A 27,248-nucleotide genomic window follows, 5' to 3' on the forward strand; every position below is an offset into this window, starting at 1 on the left:
AGGACCTCCATGGCCTCTCTTCACTCCAGCGGGGGTCAGGCTGCCTGTTCCCAGTTAGTGGGGAGCAGTCATAAACTCCACTGGCTTGAAACAATCCTGAAAGGGGAGGAGGCGGGGGGCACATGCTAGTGGGCCTGGAGACTTCAGTCTCAGGTCTGCTAATAAGATAAAAAAGTGGATTAGCATATTGCAATCAGTTCTGTATGGAATTCCGACTTACTCTGAAAATCTTTGCCACAAAGATGCATGAAAGCCTTGGTGCATAGTGGGACCTGTGCAATGGTCTCTGCTGATGTCGCCTGGCCTGTTGCACTGCTAGCAGTGCAACAATGTGGGAGAACCACTCCAATCTCTCCTTCTCTGAAGGGCTGCTGTTTAAAGGTAGATCTTTCTCTGGGAACTGTTGTGTGAGAGTCAGAAGGCATGTGTTGTTCTGTGTCTGTCCAGAGGTGCTAAAATCTAACATCAATCTGAACATCTGTTTTTGGTACTAATTGGTCCTGAAGAATGATGCATCCCCATGAGGATATTGCTTAAATTGGAACTATAGAGATGGATAGATGTTAAGATTTATACTTTGTCATGTTTAAGTATTTTAATTGGTAAAAGTTGTGCTATTTTTGTTATATTCTAATTGTGTTCTTAAATAAAGTTTGTTTTATTAAAAGCTTTCTAGTGGTTAACCTGGAGCGAAACACATTGTAGAGTCACAGAGTCACAAAGTCATAGAGATTTACAGCATGGAATCAGGCTCTTCAGCTCAACTTGTCCATGCTGCCCAGTTTTTGCCATTAAGCTAGTTCCAATTGTCTGCGTTTGGCCCATGTCCCACTATATCTCTTACCCATGTAACTATCTAAACGCTTTTAAAGAGAAAAAATTGTATCTGCCTCTACTACTACCTCCAGCAGCTCATTCTGGACTTTCACCACTTACTGTGGGAAACAATTGCCCCGCTGGACCCTTTTGTATCTCTCTCCACTCACCTTAAACCTATGCCCTCTAGTTTACATTCCCCCACCTTTGGGAAAAGATATTGACTACGTTATCTACACCACTCATTATTTTATAGACCGTGATGAGATCACCCCTAAGCCTTCTACATTCCAGGGAAAAAGTTCCAGTCTATCCAGACTTTCCTTATAACACAAACCATCAAGTCCCAGTAACATCTTAGTAAATCTTTTCAATCTTTCTAGTTTAATAATATCTTTTCTATAATAGGGTGATCAGAACTGGACACAGTATTCCAAGTGTTGTCTTATCAATGACTTGTACAACTTCAAAAAGATATCCCAACTCTTGTATTCAATGTTCTAACCAATAAAGCCAAGCATACTGAATTCCACCATCACCACCTTGTCTACCTGTGACTCCACTTTCAAGGAGTTATAAACCTGTACCCTGAGATCTCTTTGTTCTATAACTCTTCCCAACGCTGTGCCATTAACTGAGCAAGTCCTGCCCTTATTCGCATTACCTCACATTTATCTAAATTAAACTCCATCTGCCATTCATCAGCTCACTGACCTAATTGATCAGGATCCCATTATAATCCTAAATAACCTTCGGTGTCCACTGTGCCACCAGGCCAAAGGGCCTGTTCCTGTGCTATACTTTTCTATTTTTTTAACTACATTGACTTTTTATAGTGTACACACAATTGTTATGTACAATCTGATTTTAGTACCATCACAATAGGTTAGCTCCAAATGCAGCAACTCACTTCAATTATATCATCCTTAAGCATGCTTTCAATCTATTTTTAAACCTGTGCTAAGTTTAGTGGATTGAACCTGTACCTGTGGATTGCTTCATTGGAACAGCATTTTCTACATCTATATCATGCACGACTCTTTGGTACTTCCCAGTTTATTCCCATATATAGCTCTATGTGATTGTAATAACACTTTAAGATTATTTTGGTTTTCTTGTGTAAGGTAACTCAGTAATTTATCCCAATTTCTGATTACTTCCTCATTGTTCAATGTAATTGAGGAATGTCAAATTTATAATCAACTGGATTTACCTCTCAGAGTTGTAACAACCAACACGTTCTTCTTCTGCTTTCCTTCTCTGTCAAAATTCAGTTTTAGCATATTAACATGACACACTCTGTGCGTTTTGCTTCCATCTTATGTTCTTTTCTAATAACTCACGTCACTTAACTTTCTTTTGATTTGATGAGGCACAATGAACCTTGCTTTTAATGGTTCACCTATAATGCTAACAATTCTAATACTTTCTTCCCACTAACAAAACTACAAATTTTTGACCTCTAATTTATTTATTTCTTCATCACATTCTGTGCCACTCTCATGCTGTCTCGTCAACTCAACAGACCTAGTTAATCTCTCCCTAAAGTTAGACATATAGTCCAACAATGTAGTCTCAACAATGTAGTCCAACAATGTAGACTCACCAATTTCTCTACGATTTATTTAAATAGTCCTCTTACTTCATGACCAAGAATCAATTTTAATGGACTGAATTTAATTGATTCATTAGGTGTATCCCAATAACAAAGAGTACAAATGGAATTCCTTTATCACAGTCCTCTGGATACTCCTGACTATGAGCCCTCAACACGCTCTTTCACATGTGCTGGCACCTTTCTAATGCTCCCTGAGACTCTGAGTTGATTTAGTTGATTTAAATTGCTTTACCCCTGTTAAAATACCAGATCAGAAACTCCAAGGTATATTATCAATTTGTTATTTTGGCTTTAATGTGAGGACATTTCACTCCAAACATGATTCTACTGACACACTGGGAAGCTTTTAACAAAACAAACTATTTAACAGCACAGCTTAACTATAACAAATGAATTAACTTAACATTTAACAAATGAACAATAATTAAACATGACAAGATGCAATTCCAAACTGATAAACTATTCCTAAGGGTTCCAATTAAAGCAATATTCCTCCTACAGACTTAAATTCCTCTTCAAAAATCTGTGAGCAAAACACAGGCTTATGTGCTTGTACTTAGTTTGCCAACCCTGGAACTCCCAGGCACCCTCCAGAAAAAGACAGACAGACAGAGGCACATCTTGCTTCTTTCAGAACTAGGCAGGAACTGCTTGTCTTTTAAAAAAAATGAAACTGAAAGCGTATTTCTTCTCTCCAAGCTTAGCTCCTCCCATTAACACATGACTCCGTCCTGGTCAAACAACCTAATCAAAACTTTACATTGAAACCCCAAAAGAAACTTAAGCAAACACAAATGCATTAGTTCAGCTGAAAACAAACAAACCAGGTACTTACCCTGTTCTCCCAGCTACCAATTTACAAACCTTTGTAGATAAATTGACACCCTGCAAAATAGATCTGAAATCAAAACATGCCCCTAACAAGAAACATTACATACATATATATCTTAAAGGCACAATATCATGACACTCCTAAGCTATCCATAACTTCCTTGAATAACCTTGATGTAAAATTTGATCCTTGATCTGATTGGGTTTCTTACTACCATATCGAGTAAAAAAAATTAAGTAACCCCTTAGCTGTAATATTACGTAATGGAATAGCCTCTACATTGGAGAGGATACAACAGGATATAGATAGATTGGAGACTTGGGCACAGAAATGGCAGATTGAGTTTAATCTGGACAAATGTGAGCTGATGCATTTTCATAGAATCATAGAATCTTACAGTGCAGAAGGAGACTATTCGACCCATTGAGTTGGCACCAACTACAATCCCACCCAGACCCTATCTCCATGGCCTCATGCATTTACACTGCTAATCCCCCTGACACTAAAGAGCAATTTACCGTGACCAATCAACCTATCCGCACATATTTGGACTGGAACACACTACCAGAGGAGGTGATGGATAGGAAGGATGGAGGGATATAGACCAAGTTACGGCAAAAGGTGTTTTTTAAGTTCAGTTTGGGCATCATGATCGGCACAGGCTCGGGGAGCGGGGAGGGAAGGTGGCAAAGGGCCTGTTCCTGCACTGTACTTTGTTCTTTGTTTTTTATTCTTTGATATGCTTCCTGCAACGCCTCATTTGTTTCATTTTCCCTTGGCTTTTCATCTACAGTAGCATCACTCCCACCTGTAATCCAACTGTAGCGTTAACCAGAATAAAGTGGTAATCTCTATATTACACTTACCATCATTTCATCATTTTTCACTGGAATCTCCAACCTTATGCAGCATGGTGGCACAGTAGTTAGCAGTGCCAGGGACCTAGATTCGATTCCGAGCTTGGGTCACTGTGTGTGTGGAGTTTGCACATTCTCCCTTGTGTCTGCGTGGGTTTCCTCCGGGTGCTCCAGTTTCCTCCCACAGTCCAAAGATGTGAGGGTTAGGTGGATTGGCCATACTAAATTGTCCCTTAGTGTCAGGGGACTAGCTAGGGTAAATGCATTGGGTTATGGGGATAGGGCCTGGGTGAAATTGTGGTCAGTGCAGACTCAATGTGTTGAATGGCCTCCTCCTGCTCTGTAAGATTCTATGATTCTTATTCTTAGGATTTTGTGATTCTTACCTTACAAAGTGCAACACCACTCCCTTCACCACTAATTCCACATATTACCACTTTTTCTGGCAGTACTCCTTCTGAACTACATATTTCCTCATCTTTCACCATTAAAGATTGGCCTTCTCCTACGTCCCTTTGGATCTTAATCTGTTTGCCTGCTGCTCCTTGTACAAACTTTTCACACAATTAAAATGTTTAAAAAGATCGGACACCTGCTTATCAAACAATCTGTGAACAGGCTGTACATTATTTTGCACTTTTTCAGCCTCAACCGTGCTTTTCTTTGTCAATTTAACAATTGACAAATTGTTAAATTGACAAAGACAATGCTGTCTATTTTATCACGTCTGTCTTCCCAGTACTTTTCTTAAACCACCAACACTGCAACTTTGTGTCAGCAACTTTTTACAATTAAAACATTTACAGTTTCTTATCTCTCTCCATCCCCATACATATCCTTTTTGTCCTGAGACAAATTCACCTTACTATCTCCAACAAGACCTTCTTTGCCTTGACCATGAGTGGCTTTCTTTCTTCCCTCAAATTGAAATTGAGGTTGGAAATAAAACATTGACTTCTGAACTCATTCAAAATCATCTGCTGTTTCTGCTGCCAATCTTGCAGTTTTAACCTTATGCTCTTCCATTTGAAGTTGAAGTTTTTTTTGCAGTATCAGATTCTGAAGTTCAAATGCTCTCTTTTTCTGCTGGCATTGACACTTTCTTTGTTCTTTTGTTCTACCAGTGCCACTCTGCATTCCAATTCAAGCTGCCTCAATTCTTTTTCTTGTTGAAACCGTTCCATTTATAATTGAATTTCAGCCAATTCCAATGTTCCAGACTGTCTCTGGCAAATGTAAATTCTGAGCTATCATTGAAAGGATCTTGTCCTTCCTTACCCTTTCAGGCAAAGTCAATGTCAGCTGGTTTGCAAAATTCAAAAGCTTTGTCTTAACCACCCTTTGTAAACCACTCTGAGTAATGCCTTTCAAACCCTAGAAAAGTTTAGTCACTGAATGAGCCATTTTTGCAAGGCAGTCCGGATCTAAACTCAATGTAACACCTGAACAAAAGCACGGGTTCCCCACACCCACTGTCTTTGAGTTCAATAGTCCAAAGTCAAATAAGGAATTATATTTTTTCATCCTGCAAAAGTTCCCAATTTTTTATTTGGCTGCCAAATGACATCAGGAAGCCAAACTAGACCCCAACAATTTTTTTTTGGGCAGAAATGTGAGGATAGGATATTAATTTCCAGGAGTGACTCCACTGACAATGTACTCTGCTGCCACTTTTATAATAGACAAACTTTGTATATATAGTAAAACAAACTTTGTTTAATAACATCACTGAAATATAATTCTTAACAAATGAATCAGCTTAACCATTAACAGTTGAACAATATTTAAAAATGGAAGGAAGCAACTTTACTTTCCAGCTCATGACTGTCCCAGTTCCGAAAATGCCATGTTTATGCATAAATCAAATCCACTTTTAAATAAATACAGTTAACAAACTCAACTCCACTTGCTTTCAGTGAGAGTTTCAGAAGCCTGCAAAATCCTTCCAATTTCAACAAGGCTTCAGCTACAACTCCCATTTTTAAAAAATCCAGCTACAGTCATAACTCATCCCATTACTATATCAGCACATGATTCTTTCAATCAATCTAATCAAAAACCTCCATATATAAACAAAAATCCATTGGCTGTCTCCTAAGTAAACATTACAAAGCTAGAATGAGTATCCTGTTCTCCCAGCATCTGAGCTGCATTCCCCCAGACATACCAACTGCCTGTAGTACAAAAGCTGAACTTTAAAACAGTCCCCATGGATATGAAGAAAATCAGTAGTACCCTATCATTACAAAATGAAAATTTAAGTTAACCAGAATCGGAGTCAATGCATGGGAAGACCTTACTGCTGACTGGAGTGCCCAGAGAACAGCAATCAGGAAGGATAGGGAAAGACCAGAGAACAAAAGAAATGCCCAGATGATGGGAAAAGAGGGATCACCAAAAAACAAGAAGTATCAATCAACCTCCAGACAAAGCTATTCATCTGAGCAGCTGCAGAAGGGACTGCAGCTCAGGCACAAAAGATAACATTCAACCTAGAAGTGACATACCGTACCAGGCACAGTCCATTGTCTCCTGAGATGGGTGCATACCCAACTAACTAAATGTGTAATGAGACAGGATTAATTAATGACCTCACCGTAAAGAACTTTGGAGGACTGCCCTTGATTTTCCAGAAAGATATCTTGGGATTAGGTGATACTGTCTTGGTGAGTGGCTGTAGTGATGGAGGGAATAAATATTTAAGATTCTGGATGAGGTACAGATCAAGAAGGTAGCTTTATCTATCAGACTCTTCCCTGTGGTGCCTATTGACTTAATTATGCTCAGGATCCTTGATACCTTACTCAGTCAAATCATTGTGAGTGTACCTATATTGCATGGACTCAAAAGCTTCAATTCAGTTTGAAATAGAAAGTTGCAATGCACAGATCATCATTTATAGTGGATTATTACAACAGTAGCTGACTTCATTAACCAAGATATTTTTGATTAGGCTAGGCCAGCATTCACTGGCTATCAATAACTACTCTTGTCAAGGTGATGGTCAGCTGCCTCCACGATCTGCTTTAAGCCCTGATGTGTTGGTACGCCCACAGTGCTGTTAGGGAGCTGTTCCAGGACTTTTTCCACAACAAATGAAGGAACAGTGATATATTTTCAAGTCAAGATGGTGAGAAACTTGAAGGAGAACTATCAGACAGTGGTGTTTTCATATATCTACTATCATCCTAGAAGTTGGCAATCATGGATTGGAAAGTGCTACCTCAAGAGCCTTAGTGAATTCCTGCAATGCATCTTGTAGATCATACACACAGCTGCTACTGAGCGTCAGTAGTGGAGGGAGTGGATGTTTGTGGAAGTGGAGCCAGACAAGGGGGCTGCTTTGTCCTGAATGAGGTCGAGCTTTGTGAGTGTTGCTGGAGCTGCACTCATCCAGACAAGTGGACAGTATTTCATCACACCCGTGACTTGTGCCTTGTGGATGGTTGAAAGGCTCTGGGGACTCAAGAGGTAAATTACTTGCTGCCGAATTCCCAGCCTCTTGACCTGCTCTGGTAGCCACAGCATTTATATGGCTAATCCAGTTCAAATTCAGTGGTAACTTTTAGGATGTTGAAGTAATGGATTCAATGATGGTAATGTCATTGAATGTCAAGGGGCAATGATTAGTTTTTTTTTGCTGGTGATGGTCATTACCTGTCAGTTGTGTGGAACTAATTGTTTTTGGAATGAGATTTAGTGGACTGGAGACAGAAGGAATTCCTTTATCAGAAATTACAATCTCAAGAGTATCAGGAATGGGACTTTTGTTGTAAAGTTAAAGTTTATTTATTAGTTACAAGTAAGGCATATATAACACTGCAATGAAGTTACTGTGAAATTCCCCTAGTTGCCACATTCCGGCGCTTGTTCAGGTAAGTGTACCTAGCCAGCACATCCTTAAAACTGTGGGAGGAAACTGGAATGTCTGAAGCAAACCTCGGCAGACACGGGGAACATGACAGTGACCCAAGCTGGGAATCGAACCCATGTCTCTGGCACTGTGAGGCAGCAGTGCTAATCACTGTGCCGCCATGCTGCCCACAGTGTTGATGTGTTTCTGTTTCAGGAACCTATGATTGCATTGATTTCTTGTTTAAGCTACCTGAAAGAACAGGTTGTGGAAAACTTTGTGGTGTAGAATTTTGTCTCTGGAGATGGTGCAAAATGGGCAGAATCAGATTGGCTGCCCTTGATCTTCCATTCCAAACTTAAATGGAACTAAATATCATATGCTGTGTATAAATGGGTGCCCAATCCTATTCTATTATCTACTGTACCAGTGATGGCCTTTGCATTTAGCATCATGTATCACACTTAATCCTATAAGTGTCAATCACAACCTCATTTATAAAATTAATGGGTACAGCAGGTAAATGTTGTCACTTATAAAGAAATTTCACATTGACAGAGTCATTTGGAGTTTCAGTGGAATCCACAAAATATTATAATTTGTAATGGATTGTTAAAACAACAGACAGTTTTGTAAACCATGATTTTTTTTGTCATGTCCATGCAGAAATAGGCTTTGAAGATACTCCGGTTTCCTCCCACAGTCCAAAGATGTGCGGGTTAGGTTGACTGGCCATGCTAAGAAATTGCTCCTTAGTGTCTAGGGATGCATAGGTTAGAGGGATTAGTGGGTGGGTATAATATGTAGGGATATGGGGATAGAGCCTGGGTGGGATTGTGTTCGGTGCAGACTTGATGGGCTGAAGGGCCTCTTCCTGCACTGTAGGGTACAATGAACAGATGACAGATGATAGAAGTCCATTTCCAGTAATTCCAGAGACAGGTAAACACCAAACATATCATTGCTGATGTTTTTTTCTTTACTTGCTAATTCAAAACTGCATTTTGGCTTCTTTTGACATTGTGCCCAATTTTACCATTGCATCACACCCATTTTCAGGTGCGAAAATTTGGTAAAGTCAAGCATGAGGCGATTAACGCGATCCGCGCTCTCTTCCATGCAGATGCCCACTTTACCAAGGCCCAAAAATGGCCGCAATCCGATTTGCACCCGAAACAGGCACAGTGGCAATTTAAATTAATTTGCATGCATTTAAATTGAATTAATGGGCTGCCCGCCCACCTTTACCAGCATTTCCTCCTTTACCATCACATTTGCACATCCAGATTTGGCACCAATCTGGACCTGCTCAACAAAGGTTTGTTTTGGGTGCTTCAGCTTCTGAAGATTATGTTTAGAGCTTCCAATGGCTCTCTGACTCAGATCGGTGGTGGAGGGGGGAAGGGGAGGTGGGCCTGATCATTCTCTGGTGGGGCGGGGGTGGGAGAAGGGAGGCCTGATCATTTTCTGGTGGGTGGAGGCAGGAGGGGAGGAGGAAGTGATTCAGATGTAACTCTGGTGGGGGGGAAGGAGGACAGATCGTTCGCTGATTGATGGGGTGGGACGGAGGCCAGATCGTTCTCTGGGGGGAGGGGTGTGCAGAGGAAGGCCAGATTGTTATCTGGTGGTGGGGGATGGAGAGGGAGGCCAGATTGTTGTCTGGTGGTGGTGGGGGAGCGGGGGGCGCAGAGGAGAGGCTAGATTGTTTTCTGGTCGTGGGGGTGGGAGTAGAGCAAAAGGAGGCCAGATCATTCTCTGGTTGGTGGAGGTATGGGTGGGTAGGGGGGGTTGGGTGCAGGAGGGAGGTCAATCATTGGCAGGGGACACAGTGAGGTGGGCGGGGGGACTGCTGCCACTCTGCGAGCGGTTGGTGGAGGCGAAGGGGGTAAAGGGTAGCGATCGATCTGCCTAGTTGGTGGGGGGGGGAGGTGTTGAATGAGGGGGACAATTATATTGTGGGGGTGGGTGATGTCTGTGGAAGCCATCACTCCCTCTTTTTGCTCCCAGGCCGCTTTATCTGTTTTTTGCTGCCCGGGAGTGATGTGATAGGCACGCGTTTTTCAAACTTTTTTTCTCACTGCGCATGCGCAGTTCCAATCTCTGATCATTTCAGGTGTGATAAGCCCACCCGCAACGCGATTCAGACTTGTGATTTTTTTTCCAAGTTAAGCACATATGGGAGCACCTGAGAGCAGATTTCCAAGTTGGATCTGAATTGCGTGCAGATTTAGCACTTATAATGAAAATGGTAAAATCGGGCCCATTCTCTTTTAATTTTAACGTTGAACATAACTGCATCAAGAAAATAATTAAACGTTGCAATCCTGCTGTGACTGCAGTTATTCAGGTATTGTGGGTAAAAAGATAAAGAAGCTAAAAGGTGAAGAGAGGTTGAGGGATGAAGAGGCCAAAGGAGGAGAGGATGGAGGCAGAGATTTAGGGAAGTTGGTCAGGGGGATGGAGACTTATTTTATGAACTTGTGGAGTTTGAACATTGCTGGCAAGACCAGCATTTATTACCCATCTCCAATTTCTCTGGAGAACGTTCTGGTGAGCTGCCACCTTAAACTGCTGGATTCCATCTGGTATAGGTCCAGCCATAGTGATGTCATGGAGGAAGGCTAGTATTTTGACCCAACGACAGTGAAGGAACAATGATATAGTTCGAAGTCAGGATGGTATGTGACTTGGAGGGGATCTCTGAGGTTGTGGTCCCATGTGGCAGCTACCCTTGTCCATCTAAATGTAGAGGTCAAAGTTTGAATGGCGTTGACAAAGAAACCTTGGCAAATTGCTGACGGGCATCTTGTAGACTATATTCGTTGTGTATCGGTAGTAGCAGGAATGAATGTTTAAGTTGGCTGCCAATCAATGAGGTTAAGTTGTTCTGAATGGTGTTGATCTTCTTGAATTTTGTTGGAGCCACAATCATTCAGGCGAGAGGAGAGCATTTCAACAGACTCTTGACTTGAGCTTTGTAGATAGATGGTGGACAGGCTGAAGAGAGCAGGGATATGTGGTTTGAGAAAACTGCAGACAATTATATGGGAGATGTGGGAACTGGTTTGAAAGGAGGATGGGAGAAAATGATCTGTAATTAGGTGGAAACAAGTAATGATTGAATAGTGTGACAAAATGTCCCAATCAAGAGAGAATGTATACAAATTAAAGATATTTCTGTAATCAAGGGAATATGAAAGTAAAATAGAGCAGCACAGTGGCATAGTGGGGAGAATTGCTGCCTCAGTGCCAAGGACCTGGGTTCAATTCCTGCCTTGGGTGACTTTCTGTATGGAGTTTGCACAATTTCCCTGTGTTTGCATGGATTTCCTCTAGGTGGTCCACAGTCCAAAGATGTGTAGATTAGGTGGATTAGCCATGGTAAATGCATGGTGTTATGGGAATAGGGTGGGGTGGGATGATTAAGATGCTCTTTCAGAGAGTCAGTACATAGTTGATGTATTGAATAGCTTACTTCTGTAGTGTAGGGATGCTCTGCAATAAAACAACGTAAATTGTTCCAACAGAAAAGAAAAGATTGGAGAAATGGACACCCACTAGAACATAAGAACATAAGAACTAGGAGCAGGAGGAGGCAGTCTGGCCCCTCGAGCCTGCTCCGCCATTCAATAAGAGTCATGGCTAATCTTTTTATGGACTCAGCTCCACTTACCAGCCCACTCACCATAACCTTTAATTCCTTTACTGTTCAAAACTATGGGGTGAATTTTTCCATCCCGCCCACCATAGGAATCGGAGCAAGTGAGGGCCAGACCATGGAAAGGACTATTGACCTCAGGCGGGATTTTCCAGTTTTGAGGCAAGTGCAGCTGGAAAATCCTGTCCTATATTTTTTGGACTTAAAGGGGGACATGAGCACTGAAATACTGCTTATTTATTATATATTAAAAGCAATTTGAATTGCATCAGAAAGTGAAATGTGAAAGTGGGATGATGTGACCAGATGCTATCTGATAATGTGTGATTGGCCTATCATATTCAGGAGAATTTCATTCACATGTCACTTAATAATTGAGAGGCAAAAGCGAAATCATGCATTTAATCAACTGCGGCACAGTCAAATCTAAGGATTATACTCCGGTACAAATGACGATGTGAGCACAAAATCTCATGAGGTCAACAAAAGCTCAGGATAACACTCCCTCCCCACTTCCCCAGCCATTGATGTAACCTCATTTGAATGTATTACAATCTTATGAGGGAAAGGCTATTGGGTAGGTCCATGTGTTAACTGAAGAGTCCTGTGAGCAAATCTCTTGGAGGAGTCAAGCGGTGGGGTTTGAGCGGGGTTGAGTATGTGCCACTGCGACAACAAATGTTGCAGCCGGGCAGCCTGGAATGGTCAGATGGACCCCTCCAGTACAGCCCCCCAGAGGCTTACATGCATCATTGTTGTGTGTTGAGCTATCCACATCCTGGTGCTGCAATGGGGTGAGGAGCTGGCAGAGGGAGAAATGGATAATCAGCACATCTCTTCTGATGAAGAGGGTACTGAGGGTGGAACTGCAGAAAGAGACAGAGGAAGGCTATCAGGACCCACAGCAAAGGTGCAGGTGGCTAGTGGCCTGACATGATCTTGACGGACATCCTCTGGAGGGAGAAGACTTGGAAGGCCTTGGCCTGCTTTTGGGCAGCATGGGTGTGGTGCAGCCACCCTCCTTGGTATGTGGGGCTGAGGCTGCATCAGTCACAGGAAGAGGCGAGTCAGAAGGCTGGACACCCCCATGGTCTCCTCGGTGGAAGACCACAAGCTATGCACAAGCTAATCCTCCTACCTATGGGAGCTCCAGGCACCTGCATTCCTTTTTGAAATGGAATGAGTTATAGAAGCTTCATTGTTCTTTGACATTTGCATTCCTGGACACCCACAAGTGCTTGTACAATGTTGTTGTCCTCAACCATGGAATCCATAGTCTGAACCACTATGGAGTGAATGTCCTGCGCCAAGGTCTGCACTGCAGCTGCCACCCTTGCTATGTTGGCCTGGTTGCCTTGAGGTGTGAGCATGATCTCCTCAGTCAGAAGGTGATGGGATTTTCCTCTGGTCGGCTTGCAATCCAAGGAGTGAAGCTCACACCCTTCCAAATGTTCTCGACTTTGCTTTTATACTTCCATCATCTGAATGAAAACCAAATCCAGAGGCACTTCTTCTTGGCCACCAGTAGTCCTCCGAGTGCTGATTCCCTGGAATGTACCTGCCTCCACCTGCTGTGGATCATCAGAAGTGAGATGCTCACTAGTTAGTGATCCAGAAGTCTGCCTGCTAATTATTCCCCACTGAGGTGTGAGTCTCTGCACTGGTGGAGAGTGCGGGTGACAGCTGTGATGCTTCTTCAATGGCAATGTCTGCAAAATTGTCAGAGTTGCTCTCTTAGGTAGTTTTGAAGCCACATTTGTGGATGGACTTGGCTATTCCACTGATTTTTCTGCCAGGGAAGGGAGATAGCATCAGTGCATGGCAGGGGCATAAGGATAGGAGAGCAAAAACTCACTTGAGTTTGCCCAGATTGTATTATGGGTCCTCACTTTTTTTCTCTTGTGTTCACCTCTCCCTCAGCACAGTAACAATGCTCTTCCTCCTCCCTGGCAAGGTGGACAGCTCTCTTCTCAAAAGGTGATAGGATTTTCAGTTCAGGCATGCTTACGCCCATCTGTGCTCTCTCCTTTTTATTGTGAGCTAACTTGTCCTGCAAAGAAACAGACAGGGAGAGTGCAGACAGGATATGTGCTGGGTCATATGTTAAGGATGAATGACATGCAAGGTTGGTGAGTGGGAGCTGGGATATGATGAGGAGAGGAGCCACAGAGAAGATGAGGAGACATGTGGGATGGCAACTGATGGGGCCCCTATAATGTGGAGTGAGTGAGCTCCCAGTGGATATGTGATGGGTGTGCGAGTGGATGAGTGTTGAGAAATGAGAATAATGACTGACCCATGAAGAAAGTCATTATCTTCCTGCACTGGATCCATGTCCTCTTGTGCAGGGAACTTGCACTTAGCAGCTTGCCGCCATCTCCCTTGCTGATTGGTCTTCTGCCAGCCTTCTCCCCCACCCATTACATCCAGCATTCTAGTGAGTGGTCCTTCAGAAAACCTGGGGGCAGCCTTCCCAGCAACCATCTTCTTGACTAAACTTGTAACAAGCTTTAAATGGAGCATCCCCCTGATTGAAGCGCTTGAGTGACATTGGGTAGGTGAATTACAATCAGCCCACCATGGGCACAGCATGAAACTTACAGAATCACTGAATCCCTACAGTGCAGAAGGAGGCCATGTGACCCATCAAGTCTGCACCAACAATCCCACCCAGAACCTATCCCCGAAACCCCATGTCCCCTGACAGTAAGGGGCAATTCAGCATGGCCAATCCACCTAATCTGATTTCTTGATTTGATTTGATTTATTCTTGTCACATGTATTATATAGTGAAAAGTATTGTTTCTTGCGTGCAATACAGACAAAGCATACTGTTCATAGAGAAGAAACAAGAGTGTGCAGAATGTAGTTTACAGTCATAGCTAGAGTGTAGAGAAAGATCAAGTTAATGCAAGGTAAGTCCATTCAAAAGTCTGACAGCAGCAGGGAAGATGCTGTTCTTGAGTCAGTTGGTACGTGACCTCAGACTTTGTATCTTTCCTGATGGAAGAAGGTGGAAGAGAGAATGTCCAGGATGCATGATTATGTTGGCTGCTTTGCCGAGGCAGTAGGAAGTGTAGACAGAATCCGGGGATGAGAGGCTGGTTTGTGAGATGGATTGGGCTACATTCATGACCTTTTGTAGTTTCTATGAAAGGTCATGAATATAAAAGTTATCTTCTATAATAACCTGCACATCTTTGGAGTGAACTTGTACAAATTTATTTTCAAAGTGCCTAAAAATATGATGCAAAAACTTGCCAATGCTACCAATGAGTTGCTCGCCACTTTTCTTGCCCAAAACCACATTTAGCCAAAATAATGAAAAAAATCCACCCTTGTCGCCTATTCTGAAAAAGTGCTAGAGCATTTAGCAGGATTATTTGAAAAGGAAGAATACAAAAGCTTTTGAGAAAGAGGAAGTAAATAGGATTAAATAAGTAGTTTGCTATATGATTACTGCTGATTGAAGGAATAATGATGGCCAAGGCACTGGGTGAACTCCAGTACTTATCTACAGATATTCCTCTTATATCTGGCTGGGTAGGCTTCTTGACACCTGTCCCGATAAGGTAGGTGAAAATTGATGCCCAAATCCCAAAAGGGAAACTAAGACAAACCATCACAATTGCAATTTGTATTTTACTATAAGATGATATGTGCATTGAAGTCAGGATCAAGAATCCCAATGCCCTTTTTGAGATTTTGACTATTAAATTAAAATATTTATGAACAAAAAAAAACATGAACACACAATACTACATTTGCATTGTTCAAAGTAGTCCTACAAACATTTCCCAAAAGATTTTTGCATTGTTAAATTTACAACAAGCCCCTTTTATATGCAACAGTCCCAACAACTTTTTAATCTATAAATATTCCAGTAATATTATCACAGGATGTCCCCTATTGATATTGGGAAGGTACTTCACAGCTTCTTCCCCTCTCACTTGTTTAAGAAAATCTAAGTTTGTAACAAAACTTTGCTTTCTGGAACAAACACTTTTTCCTGAGGGTGACTAGAGACTCACTTGCACAGCTGTCTCTAAACATAACACATTATTTGTGATATCACATGGCCATTCTCTTCTGGTACAGCTTTCAATCTTTCCTTAAATATGTCTTTTCTCTTTCATGTTTAAACCCATTTGTTCCTTACCTTTTTTGAAGTTACCTTTTCCAGACAGTAAAAGTCTTTCATGGCTACTTTTTCAGGGTTACAATTTACTTAGTACTTTGCTTTTATTCTTTTATGATGTTTTCCAGATGTATATTTCGTTTTGAAATGCAACAACTGACCTTCCACTTCGCCCTTATCTCCTAATGTATATTTCTATTTGTACCGTTCCCTGGTCTCCCATCTGAGTTTGCTCTGTAAATGCTTCCACTACAAATGCCTACTTCAAGGTGAATCTGCTCTTTAACATTTTGTAATATTTTCTATGCTGGAATAGAATTCAGTCAAGTGCCATTGGAAGACCCTGATGAGATGAAGATAGAGGAGGTCCTGAGTAAGTTCCAGGAGGCAACAAGAAAAGGTTAGGACCATAATCATCATTTTTCCCCTTTATGCAGTTGAGAGACAAAGATGTAATATTGCTATCCTGAAAGTCCATTGTGCAACAGCTTTAATGGCTGTGTTGAATCACTGTTCACTCAGCAGCCCAGGAATTTCCTATTGATTTAAAGTGTCCATCAAACATCAGGAAAATATTGATCACTATCCTTTGAACTTTTTTTTGGAACATTTGTTTATTGTTTGATTAAATTTTGTTAGACTCCTTTGCAAACACTTTAAAACATTAAAATAGGGCAGCACGGTGGCACAGTAGTTAGCAATGCTGCCTCACAACGCCAGGGACCTGAGTTCAATTCTTGGCTTGGGTGACTGTTTGGAGTTTGCCTATTCTCCCTGTGTCTGCATGGGTTTCCTCCCGATGTTCCGGTTTTTCTGCCTGAGAACACTTCAATAGCATCTGAAGGAACAGACTGTGGTTTCACTCTTTGGGGTGAATCTTAGTGTCCCGCCCGCCACGGGAATCAAAGCGGGCGAGGGGCTGATCATGGAAAGGCTTGCTGACTTCAGACAGGATTTTCCAGTTTCGGGGCAAGCAACACAGGAAAATCCCATCCCTGTATTTTGATTTGCAAATAACCATACCAGTAACATGTTATTCTCTGACATTTTTTCTGCACTGTTCCTTAAAATTGCGAAAGAAATGTCTAGGGCAGCCAATTTCATGGGCTATCAAAGTCGCTTACAGTCTTTTTTGCGTGACTTAAGCAGGAACCTGAAATTATTTGTTGGGAATCACCTTCACCTTAATGGAGAGAGGTATTTCAAGCAAATGTGTTAAGCTTCCTTGTATTATTGTCCTATGTGCAATTATCAATTCCTGCATTTTGTCATGATTTTAAAATAATTTTTTGATTTAAATACGATTGGAGTTGTATTATATGCTTAACAATAAAGAACAGAGGAATATTCCGACAATGAGGCATTTATGATGAATTGCATGTCTCCGTATGCCAATTGTACTTTGCAGATCAACTGAAACATCGTGTAAAAAAGCGAAAAGGAAAAAGATTATTAAGGAGGAATGAACCTTCTGATGATTTTCGAGACAGTGCTTGGCCACAGAAACAAAGAGGTGACATTGCTATTCAATTCAATTTTGTTTGCACATTGATAATCAAGGTAAAACTACTGTAATAAATTACCATTGGAGGTGGAGGAGTTCTTCTATGCTAATTTCTAGTGGAACAGCTATGGAAAAGCATCTGGAATGTTGTGGGTGCCATTTTCCAGGGTTTCTGCTGCTTATCTAAGATGTGACAGTGGACACTTAGCAGAAAGGGAATTACATTTCTACAGCATCCTACAAGGCCTCATAACATTTAACAGTACTTCACAGCCAATCAAGTATTTTTGAAGTGGACTCACTTGCAATGTAAGAATTATGGCAACAAAGTTGTATACAGCAGATCTCATAAAGAGCAATGAATTCCCAGATCATCTGTTTTATTTCTTTTCTCATTCTATCTCAATGCTATTATTTTTCTCCCTTGTCCAGTCTCTTCCCACCTATCTCTGTGACATCCTTCTGGTAGTGTGGCGACCAGAATTGAACATTATATTCCAAGTGCGGCCTCACTAAGGTTCTATGAAGTGTCAACATGACTTGCCAATTTTTTTAAACTCAATACCCCGGCCGATGAAGGCAAGCATACCGTCCGCATGCTTTCTTGACTACCTTCTCCACCTGCATTGCCAGTTTCAGTGACCTGAGTACCTGTACACACAGATCCCTTTGCCTATCAATACTCCTGAAGGTTCTGCCATTTACTGTATATGTCCTATCTGTATTAGACCTTCCAAAATGCATCACCTCACATTTGTCCAGATCAAACTCCATCTGCCATCTCTCCGTCCACATCTCCAACTGATCTATATCCTGCTGTATCCTATGATCCCCATCGCTATCCGCAAATCCAACTTCTGTGTCATCTGCAAACTTACCAATCAATCCAGTTACATTTTCCTCCAAAACAGCTGAGAAAGTTATTTTCCTGAAAAATAGTATATGATTTCACTCTTGTAATTGTTCTCAATGGCTTGTCCTGTCACGTACAATGTCCTAGGTTGTTATTGCATGAAGGCTGTACATATTCCTTATGGCCTGGAAGCAACTGCCTTGCACTCTTTTGGATAAGGGCCAAACTGAAGATGAATACTGGGCATGCCATAACCTTCAAGGCTATGGGCCAAGTGCTGGCAAGTGGGATTAGATGGGCAAATCAGAGCCTTTCATGTGTCGGTGCAGACTCGATGGACCGAAGGGCCTCTTCTGCACTGTAAGATTCTGTGATTCTGTGAAGTGCATCTTCAATATGCTGATGGCTTGTTCAATGCCTCAGTGCTTACGTGCCTGAGTCTCAGGTGAGTGTCAGTACCAACTCTTCAATGGATAATCCTTATATCCCATGGCGTCGGGATGTTGACCTGAAATGAGAGCCGGGATTCTGGTAGCAGCCCAGGAACTGAGCACATGCCTGCAAGGTATGCTTCCTCTGGAGACAGATCAGCTGCACTTTCAATGAATAGAAAAGCCTTTTGTGGTCAGGAATCTGACTGGCTGGTCTGTCAGTGGATATATTCAATTACTCCCTCGACCCACAGGGGAATCCATCTATGGTGGCAAATCCACTGCCCTCTGTGTCTGTGCTAGACCCTCTGGAATGGAGCATCTGCCAGCTGCCTGATGATGCCTTGAGCTGCCAACCGCAAGATGCTGCCTAAGTACACAGCTGACCCTTGGAAAAACCGTGATGCATAGAAGTACAAGCCATAACTAACATTGACAGCTACAGGTTGGAGACTCATGGGGTCATAAGGTCACCATAAGGCATGTCTCCAAGACCATCTGCCTGGATTGACACAGCTTCCTCCAGCACTGACACTTCTTCATATACAGGTAGCTAACTCTTGAGTGATACAACTTATAATGTAGATAGCACATTTCCCTTCTAGGTCCTTGCAATGCTCCTCAAGACCTACACTTGGAGCATGTAGGTCCATGCTTGTCATTACCAACACGAAACCACCTGGTACATTTCCGGTTGAGGAGACCAGTACATGGCGAGAGGCCAGTAAATAGGCTATCCAGCCGCCCAATTGCCACTGGCCGGTTTTCATAATTTTCAGGACAACCATATCGTGGCTTGCGGGGCAAGTCAGGTGAATCCCAGTTGACATCATGTCCACAAGGAATCCTGATATTTGGCCAATGCCCAACTCGAATACCGCCTCATGAGGTTGGAGAATTTCCCCAACCTCTCCTTAAAGGCATCCATACCTTGACTACTCCCTGTGGTAGCGAATTCTACATTCTAATCACTTTTCAGGTAAATAAATTGGCCTAAGGTCACTGGTAAGGTGACTAGGGGAATTTCACAGTAACTTCATTGCAATGTTAATGTAAACCTTAGAACAAAGAAAATTACAGCACAGAAACAGGCCCTTCGGCCCTCCAAATCCACACCGACTTATCTAAAACCCCCCACCCTTCCGGGGACCATATTCCTCTATTCCCATCCTAGTCATGTACTTGTCAAGATGCCCCTTAAAAGTCACGACCATATTTGCTTCCACTACCTCCCGCGGCAACGAATTGCAGGCACCCACTACTCTCTGTGTAAAAAATCTGCCTCGTAAATCTCCTTTAAACCTTGCCCCTTGCACCTTAAACTTATGCCCCCTAGTACTTGTGGTGAATAAATAAACTTTAACTTTTTGTATCTAAGTGATATGGATGGCATGGTGGCACAGTGGTTAACATTGCTGCCCCACAGCACCAAGGACTTAGGTTCAATTCCGGCCTCGGTATCTGTCTGTGTGGAATTTGCACGTTCTCCCTATGACTTCGGAAGTCTGGTTTCTTCCACAGTCCAAAGGTGTGCAGGTTACGTTGATTGACCATGCCAAATTAACCCTGAGTGTTAGGGAGGTTAGCTGGGTAAATACATGGGAGTTATGGGATAGGGTCTGGGGAGGATTGTTGTCAGTGCAGGGTTGATGAGCCGCATGGCCTCTTTCTGCACTGTAGGGATTCTATAATTCAAAAAATGATTGAGATTGGTTTCAAAAAATGGATGGAGTAGGTGAGATCCACCAGGACTTGGAAAATTCAGGTTACATATTTATTGGGTCATGCACCAAATTCTTAGGGGGGGGGGGGTCTTTCGGGTCACCAAATTCTTAGGTGCCACTGAAGGTCTATCGTACAGGAATACAACCCTATTACAGCCCATTATGATTTTAAATATGAGAATGTGCTTGGTTGCCAAATTTACCTGCAAGTGTCTAACCTGCTCTGAGTGACATTCTACGAAAGCCATCAGGTGGGATATTTTCACTGGATTATGAGCTGTCACCAAAATAGAACATGGTCCCTTTGTGGCAGTTGGCCCAAAATTGTAAATCAAACAATGTTTGCATTGTGTGAACCCAGCTCACTAGTGCATCAGACCAGTTCAGAAGCTGCAAAAGGAATTGCCGTATGTTCTTATTAAACGACAACAAGAAAAACTGAGAGAGCCACAAACATATCACATGAAGCACAAGTGTACATTTCCAATAGCTGCCTTTAAATCTGAAGCTCTGTTCCTAAACCGAAAACCATTTTCCCAAAAAGAGATGCATTTTTAAAAATGGTTTTTCCTATTGACTTGAATTACATTGGGAAGTGAGAAATGTTGGAGTCAGGGATTAATGGCCAACAGAAACAAATACTTCTTTCTCTGAAGAGGGAAACAATATTAACCTTTCAGGGTGAGTAACTTTTTTTGTGAAATGTGTGGTCATTATTTACTTAAGTTGAAAAATTGTTATTTGTCAAGGAATCATGCTTGACAAATCTACTGGAATTCTTTGAGTTGACCAAGGAGAACTGGTGGATATGGCTCGTTGAGACTTTCAGAAGGCTTTCTACAACATTTCACATAGCAGATTACTACGTAAAGTTAAAGTGTATGGGATTGTGAGTAGTGTCTTGAGTAAGAAGCAAAGAGTTGGAATAAATGGGCCTTTTTCCAATTGGCAAGGAGTGACAAGTGTGGTATCAGAGAGATCAATGTAGGATCCCAACTATTAATATTATATATTAATGATTTGGAAGAGGGATCCAAATGGATTATCCAGATTTGCAGACGATACAAAGTTGAGTGGGAAGGTGAGTTGTGAGGAGGGTGCAGAGATGCTTCAGCATGATTTGAACAAGCTAAAGGAATGGACATATGCATGGCAGATGCAGTATAATGAGGATAAATGTGAGGTTATCCACTTCGGTAGCAGAAAAAGGAAAGCAAATTATTATTTGAATGGTTGTAAATTGAGAGAGGTCGATACTCCGTGAGACTTGATATCCGCACGCAGCAATCGCTGAAAGTAAGCACTCAGGTACAGCAGGCTTTCATAGCAAGAGAATTTGAGTATAGGTACAGGGATGTTTTACTGCAATTGTATAAAGTGTTGGTGAAGTCACATCTGAAGTATTGTGTGCAGCTTTAGTGTCCTTATCTGAGGAGGGATTTTCTTGCTATAGCGGGAGTGCAGTGAAAATTTATCCGGTTGATTCCGGAGATGGCGTCGAATCCTAGAGGTTTACAGCATGGAAACAGGCCCTTCGGCCCAACTTGTCTATGCTGTCCTTATTTGTAAAACCCCTAAGCTAATCCCAATTGCCCATATCCTTCTATACCCATCATACCCATGTAACTATCTAAATGCTTTTTAAAAGACAAATTTGTACCCCCCTCTCCTATTTCTGGCAGCTTGTTCCAGACAATCACCATGTGTGAAAATATTGCCCCTCTGGACACTTTTGTATCTCTCCCCTCTCAATTTAAACCTCCGCCCTCTAGTTTTAGACTCCCCTACCTTTGGGAAAAGATAATGACTATCTGTCTGATCTATGCCCCTCATTATTTTATAGACCTCTAAGATCACCTCTCAGCCTCCTACACTCCAGAAGAAAAATGTCTCAGTCTATTCAACCTCTCTTTATAGCTCAATCCATCAAGTCCTGGTAGCATCCAAGTAAATCTTTTCTGCACTCTTTCTAATTTAATAATATCCTTTCAATAATAGGGTGACCAGAATTGCACACAGTATTCCAAGTGCAGCCTTACCAATGTCTTGTACAACTTCAACAAGACATTCCAACTCATAAGAACATAAGAAATAGGAGCAGAAGTAGGCCAACTAGCCCTTCGAGCCTGCCCCGCCATTCAATAAGATCATGGTTGATCTGTCGTGGCTCAGTTCCACATTCCCGCCCTCTCCCCATAACCCTTAATCCCCTCTCATCAAAAACCCATCAACCCGCGTCTTAAAAATATTTAGCGAGGTAGCCTCCACCACTTCAACGGGCAGAGAATTCCAGAGATTCACCACCCTTTGAGTGAAGAAGTTCCTCCTCAACTCCATTCTAAACTGCCCCCCCTTTATCTTGAGGCTGTGCCCCCTAGTCCTACTGTCTTTTTTGAGCGGGAAGAGTCTCTCCACCTCTATCCTATCCATCCCATTCATCATCTTATACGTCTCAATGAGTTCTCTCCTCATTCTTCTAAACTCTAACGAGTACAAGCCTAATTTATTCAGCCTCTCCTCATAGCTCAACCCCCTCAACTCCGGCATCAGCCTAGTAAACATCCTCTGCACTCCCTCCAAGGCCAAAATATCCTTGCGTAAGTACGGCGCCCAAAACTGCACACAGTACTCCAGCTGCGGCCTCACCAATGCCCTATACAGCCGCAGCAAGACCTCCCTACTTTTATATTCAATCCCCCTCGCGATGAAGGCCAGCATCCCATTCGCCTTCCTGACCACCTGCTGCACCTGCAAGCTGGGTTTTTGCGACTCATGCACAAGGACCCCGAGGTCCCTCTGCACCGTCACCTGCTGCAGTTTTTCTCCACATAAGTAATAATCCTTCCTACCATTATTCCTACCAAAGTGGACCACCTCGCACTTGCCAACATTAAATTCCATTTGCCATTTCCTGGCCCATTCGCCCAGCCTATCTAGATCCTTCTGTAGACTCTCCGCACAATTTGCCTTTCCACCAATTTTGGTGTCATCAGCAAATTTCGACACCCTACACTCCTGTATTTGATGTTCTGACCGATGAAACCAAGCATGCTGAATGCCTTCTTCACCACTCTGTCCACCTGTGACTCCATTTTCAAGGAGCTATGAACATGTACCCCTAGTTTTCTTTGTTCTGTAACTCTCCCCATTGCTCTACCATTAACTGAGAAAGTCCTGGTTCAATCTACCAAAATGTATCACCTCACATTTGTTTAAATTAAACTCCATCTGCCATTCGTCAGTCCACTGGCCCAATTGATCAAGATCCCGTTGCAATTAAAGATAACTTTCTTCACTGTCCACTCTGCCACCAATTTTAATGTCATCTGCAAACTTATTAACCATGCCTCCTATATTCTCATCCAAATAGTTAATATAAATGACAAATAACAGTGGACCCAGCACTGATGCATGAGGCACACCGCTGGTCACCTTTCAGTCTGAAAAACAATTCTCTACATCCACCCTCTGGTTTCTGTCAAGAAGACAATTTTGTATCCATTTAGAATCCTCATCCTGGATCCCGTGAGATTTAACCTTATGCAACCACGTACCATGCGGTACCTTGTCAAAGGCTTTGCTAAAGTCCATGTAGACAACTGCAAGACTTTCATATGAAAAGAGACTAAGTCGATTAGGAGTATATTCATTGAAGTTTAGAAGAGTTGAGAGGTGATCTCTTAAAAACTTATAAAATCCTTACAGGATTAGACAGGATAGATTCAGAAAGAATGTTCCTGATGGTGGGGTAGTCCAGAACTAGGATTCATAATTTGAGGGCAAGGGGTAAACCATTTAGGATTGAAGTGAGGAGAAATTTCTTATAAGAACATGAGAAATAGGAGCAGGAGGAGGCCATGCAGCCCTTCGAGCCTGTCCCACCATTCAATAAGATCATGTCTGATCTGAAGTGTATCAGTTCCACTTTCCCGCTTTCTCCCCATAACCCTTAATTCCCTTGTCTGTCAAAAACCTATCTACCCGTGACTTAAATATATTTAGCGAGGTAGCCTCCACCACTTCAACGGGCAGAGAATTCCAGAGATTCAAGAAGTTCCTCCTCAACTCCGATCTAAATTGCCCCCACCCCGCTTATCTTGAGGCTGTGCCCTCCAGTCCTGCTATCCTTTCTAAGCGGGAAGAATCTCTCTACCTCTACCCTATCCATCCCCTTCATTATCTTATAAGAACATAAGAAATAGGAGCAGGAGTAAGCCATCTCGCCCCTCGAGCCTGCCCCGCCATTCAATAAGATCACAGCTGATCTGAAGTGGCTCAGTTCCACTTTCCCGCTTTCTCCTCATAACCCTTCATCCCCTTGCCTACCAAAAACCTATCTACCCGCATCTTAAATATATTCAGCGAGGTAGCCTCCACCACTTCAACGGGCAGAGAATTCCAGAGATTCGCCACCCTTTGAGTGAAGAAGTTCCTCCTCAACTCCGTTCTAAACTGCCCCCCCTTTATCTTGAGGCTGTGCCTTTTAGTCCTGCTGTCCTTTCTGAGCGGGAAGAACCTCTCCACCTCTACCCTTTCCATCCCCTTCATCATCTTATACATCTCAATAAGATCCCCCCTCATCCTTCTAAACTCCAACGAGTACAAGCCCAGTCTATTCAGCCTCTCCTCATAATTCAACCCCCTCAACTCCGGTATCAGCCTAGTGAACCTCCTCTGCACTCCCTCCAAGGCCAAAATATCCTTGCGCAAGTGCAGCGACCAAAACTGCACACAATACTCCAGCTGCGGCCTCACCAGTGCCCTGTACAGTTGCAGCAAGACCCCCCTACTTTTATATTCAATCCCCCTTGCTATGAAGGCCAGCATCCCATTTGCCTTCCTGATCACCTGCTGCACCTGTAGGCTGGGTTTTTGCAACTCATACACAAGGACCCCCAGGTCCCTCTGCACCGTAGCATGCTGCAGCTTTTCGCCCTTTAAATAGTAATCCCTCCTCCTATTATTTCTGCCAAAGTGGATAACCTCACACTTGCTAACATTATACTCCATCTGCCAGGTCCTCGCCCACTCGCTTACCCTATCCAGATCCCTCTGCAGACTTTCCACACCCTCCACGCAATTTGCTTTACCACTCATCTTCGTGTCATCAGCAAATTTCGTCACCCTACACTCAGCCCCCTCCTCCAGATCATCTTTATAAATGGTAAATAGCTGAGGCCCAAGAACCGATCCCTGTGGCACTCCACTAGTCACCAACCGCCAATCAGAATAGCACCCATTGATACCAACTCTCTGCTTCCTATTAGACAACCAATCCTCTATCCACGCGAACACCTTACCCCCAACTCCATGCACCCGAACCTTCTGTAGCAACCTTTTATGAGGCACCTTATCAAACGCCTTTTGAAAATCTAGAAACACCACATCCACCGGTTCCCCTCTGTTTACCGCACTTGTCACATCCTCATAGAAATCCAATAAATTTGTCAAACACGACTTCCCCTTAGCAAATGTGTGCTGCATCTGCTCTATCAAACCATTCCTTTCTAGGTGCCTCACTATTTCTTCTTTGATGACGGATTCAAGCATTTTTTCAACTACAGACGTTAAACTAACCGGCCTATAATTCCCTGCCTTTTGTCTGCTACCTTTTTTAAACAGCGGCGTAACATTAGCTGTTTTCTAATCTTCCAGCACTTCCCCGGAATCCAGTGAATTTTAGTAAATAATTACTAAGGCATCCACTATCACCTCTGCCATTTCCTTCAGAACCCTGGGATGCATTCCATCCAGTCCTGGGGACTTGTCCACCTTCAGTCCCATTAGTCTATCAAGCACTACCTCTCTAGTGACAGTAATCGCATTCAAGCCCTCAACTCCTACCATCCTTCTATCTTTAATATCCGGCAAACTATTCATGTCCTCCTCCCTGAAGACCGAGGCAAAAAACTTATTTAAGACCTCAGCCATTTCCTCATCTCCCACCACTAAATCCCCCCTCGCATCCTCTAAGGGTCCAACATTCACTCTAGCCAGCCTCCTCTTCTTTATATATTTGTAAAACCTCTTACTGTCCTTTTTTATATTTAGTGCTAGTTTAGCTTCATAGTCCATCCTTCCTTTCTTTATCAATATCAACTTCTTAGTCATTCTTTGTTGATTTTTAAACCTCTCCCAATCTTCTAATCGCCCACTACTTTTAGCCACTCTGAACGCATCAGCTTTTAATTTAATACTCTCCTTTATTTCCTTTGATAACCACGGCTGGTTATCCCTTCTCGTACATTCCTTCTTTACCATCGGAATATTTTTCTGCTGAGTACCAAAAAAGATCTCCTTAAAAATCCCCCACTGTTCCTCAGCCATCCTACCAACCAATCTGTGCCCCCCAATCTACATTTGCCAATTCCTCTCTCATCCTATCGTACTCCCCTCTGTTCAAACAGAGGACACAGGTTCTGGACCCTACTTTCTCATCCTCCATCTGCATCAAAGGAGGCACCCAGAGAGTGGTGAATCTATGAAATTCACAGAAAGTAGTTGACACCATTGTGTGATTTCAAGAAGAAATTAGATATAGCTGTTGGACTGAAGGGATCAAGGGATATGGGGGAAAGACAGGATCAGGGCATTGAATTTGATCAGCCACAATCAAAATGAATGGCAGAGCAGGCTCGAAGGGTTGAATGACGTATACCTGCTTCTATTTTCTATGTATGTTTCTATGTAAAACATTTAGTCAAATATCCTTACAACAGAAAGGGAGATTTACTGAAGGTGTTCAAAATTGTGAATGGGAAATAAGGAGAACCAGAGGCAAAATGAGAAAGTAACTCTGCTTTTTAGACAACGAGTTATTATAATCTGGAAGAACAGGGAAGCAGGTTCAATAAAATCTTTAAAAAACGATTTGGATAAATAAATGAAAAGGAAAAATATGCCAGATTATGGAGAAAGTACAACGGTCTCCTTTTCTGCTGTTATGATTCTTTGTGGGATACAG

General features: G+C 42.5%; 1 protein-coding gene across 1 annotated transcript in view; it reads left to right on the forward strand.

Moving 5' to 3' along the window:
* Positions 1-13,747: 13,747 nt before the first annotated feature.
* Positions 13,748-27,248, forward strand: part of LOC145342465 (uncharacterized) — a 52,314-nt gene continuing 38,813 nt past the window's right edge. Inside the window, exons 1-3 of the mRNA XM_080188028.1 lie at positions 13,748-13,856; positions 16,089-16,172; positions 17,181-17,285. Of these exons, the coding sequence (XP_080044154.1) occupies positions 13,748-13,856; positions 16,089-16,172; positions 17,181-17,285 (298 nt within the window). The remainder of the gene's footprint in view (positions 13,857-16,088; positions 16,173-17,180; positions 17,286-27,248) is intronic.

The sequence above is a fragment of the Carcharhinus amblyrhynchos genome, chromosome 4 (genome assembly GCF_965287045.1).
Source record: "Carcharhinus amblyrhynchos chromosome 4, sCarAmb.v2.hapA, whole genome shotgun sequence".
NCBI classification, from domain to species: Eukaryota; Metazoa; Chordata; class Chondrichthyes; order Carcharhiniformes; family Carcharhinidae; genus Carcharhinus; species Carcharhinus amblyrhynchos.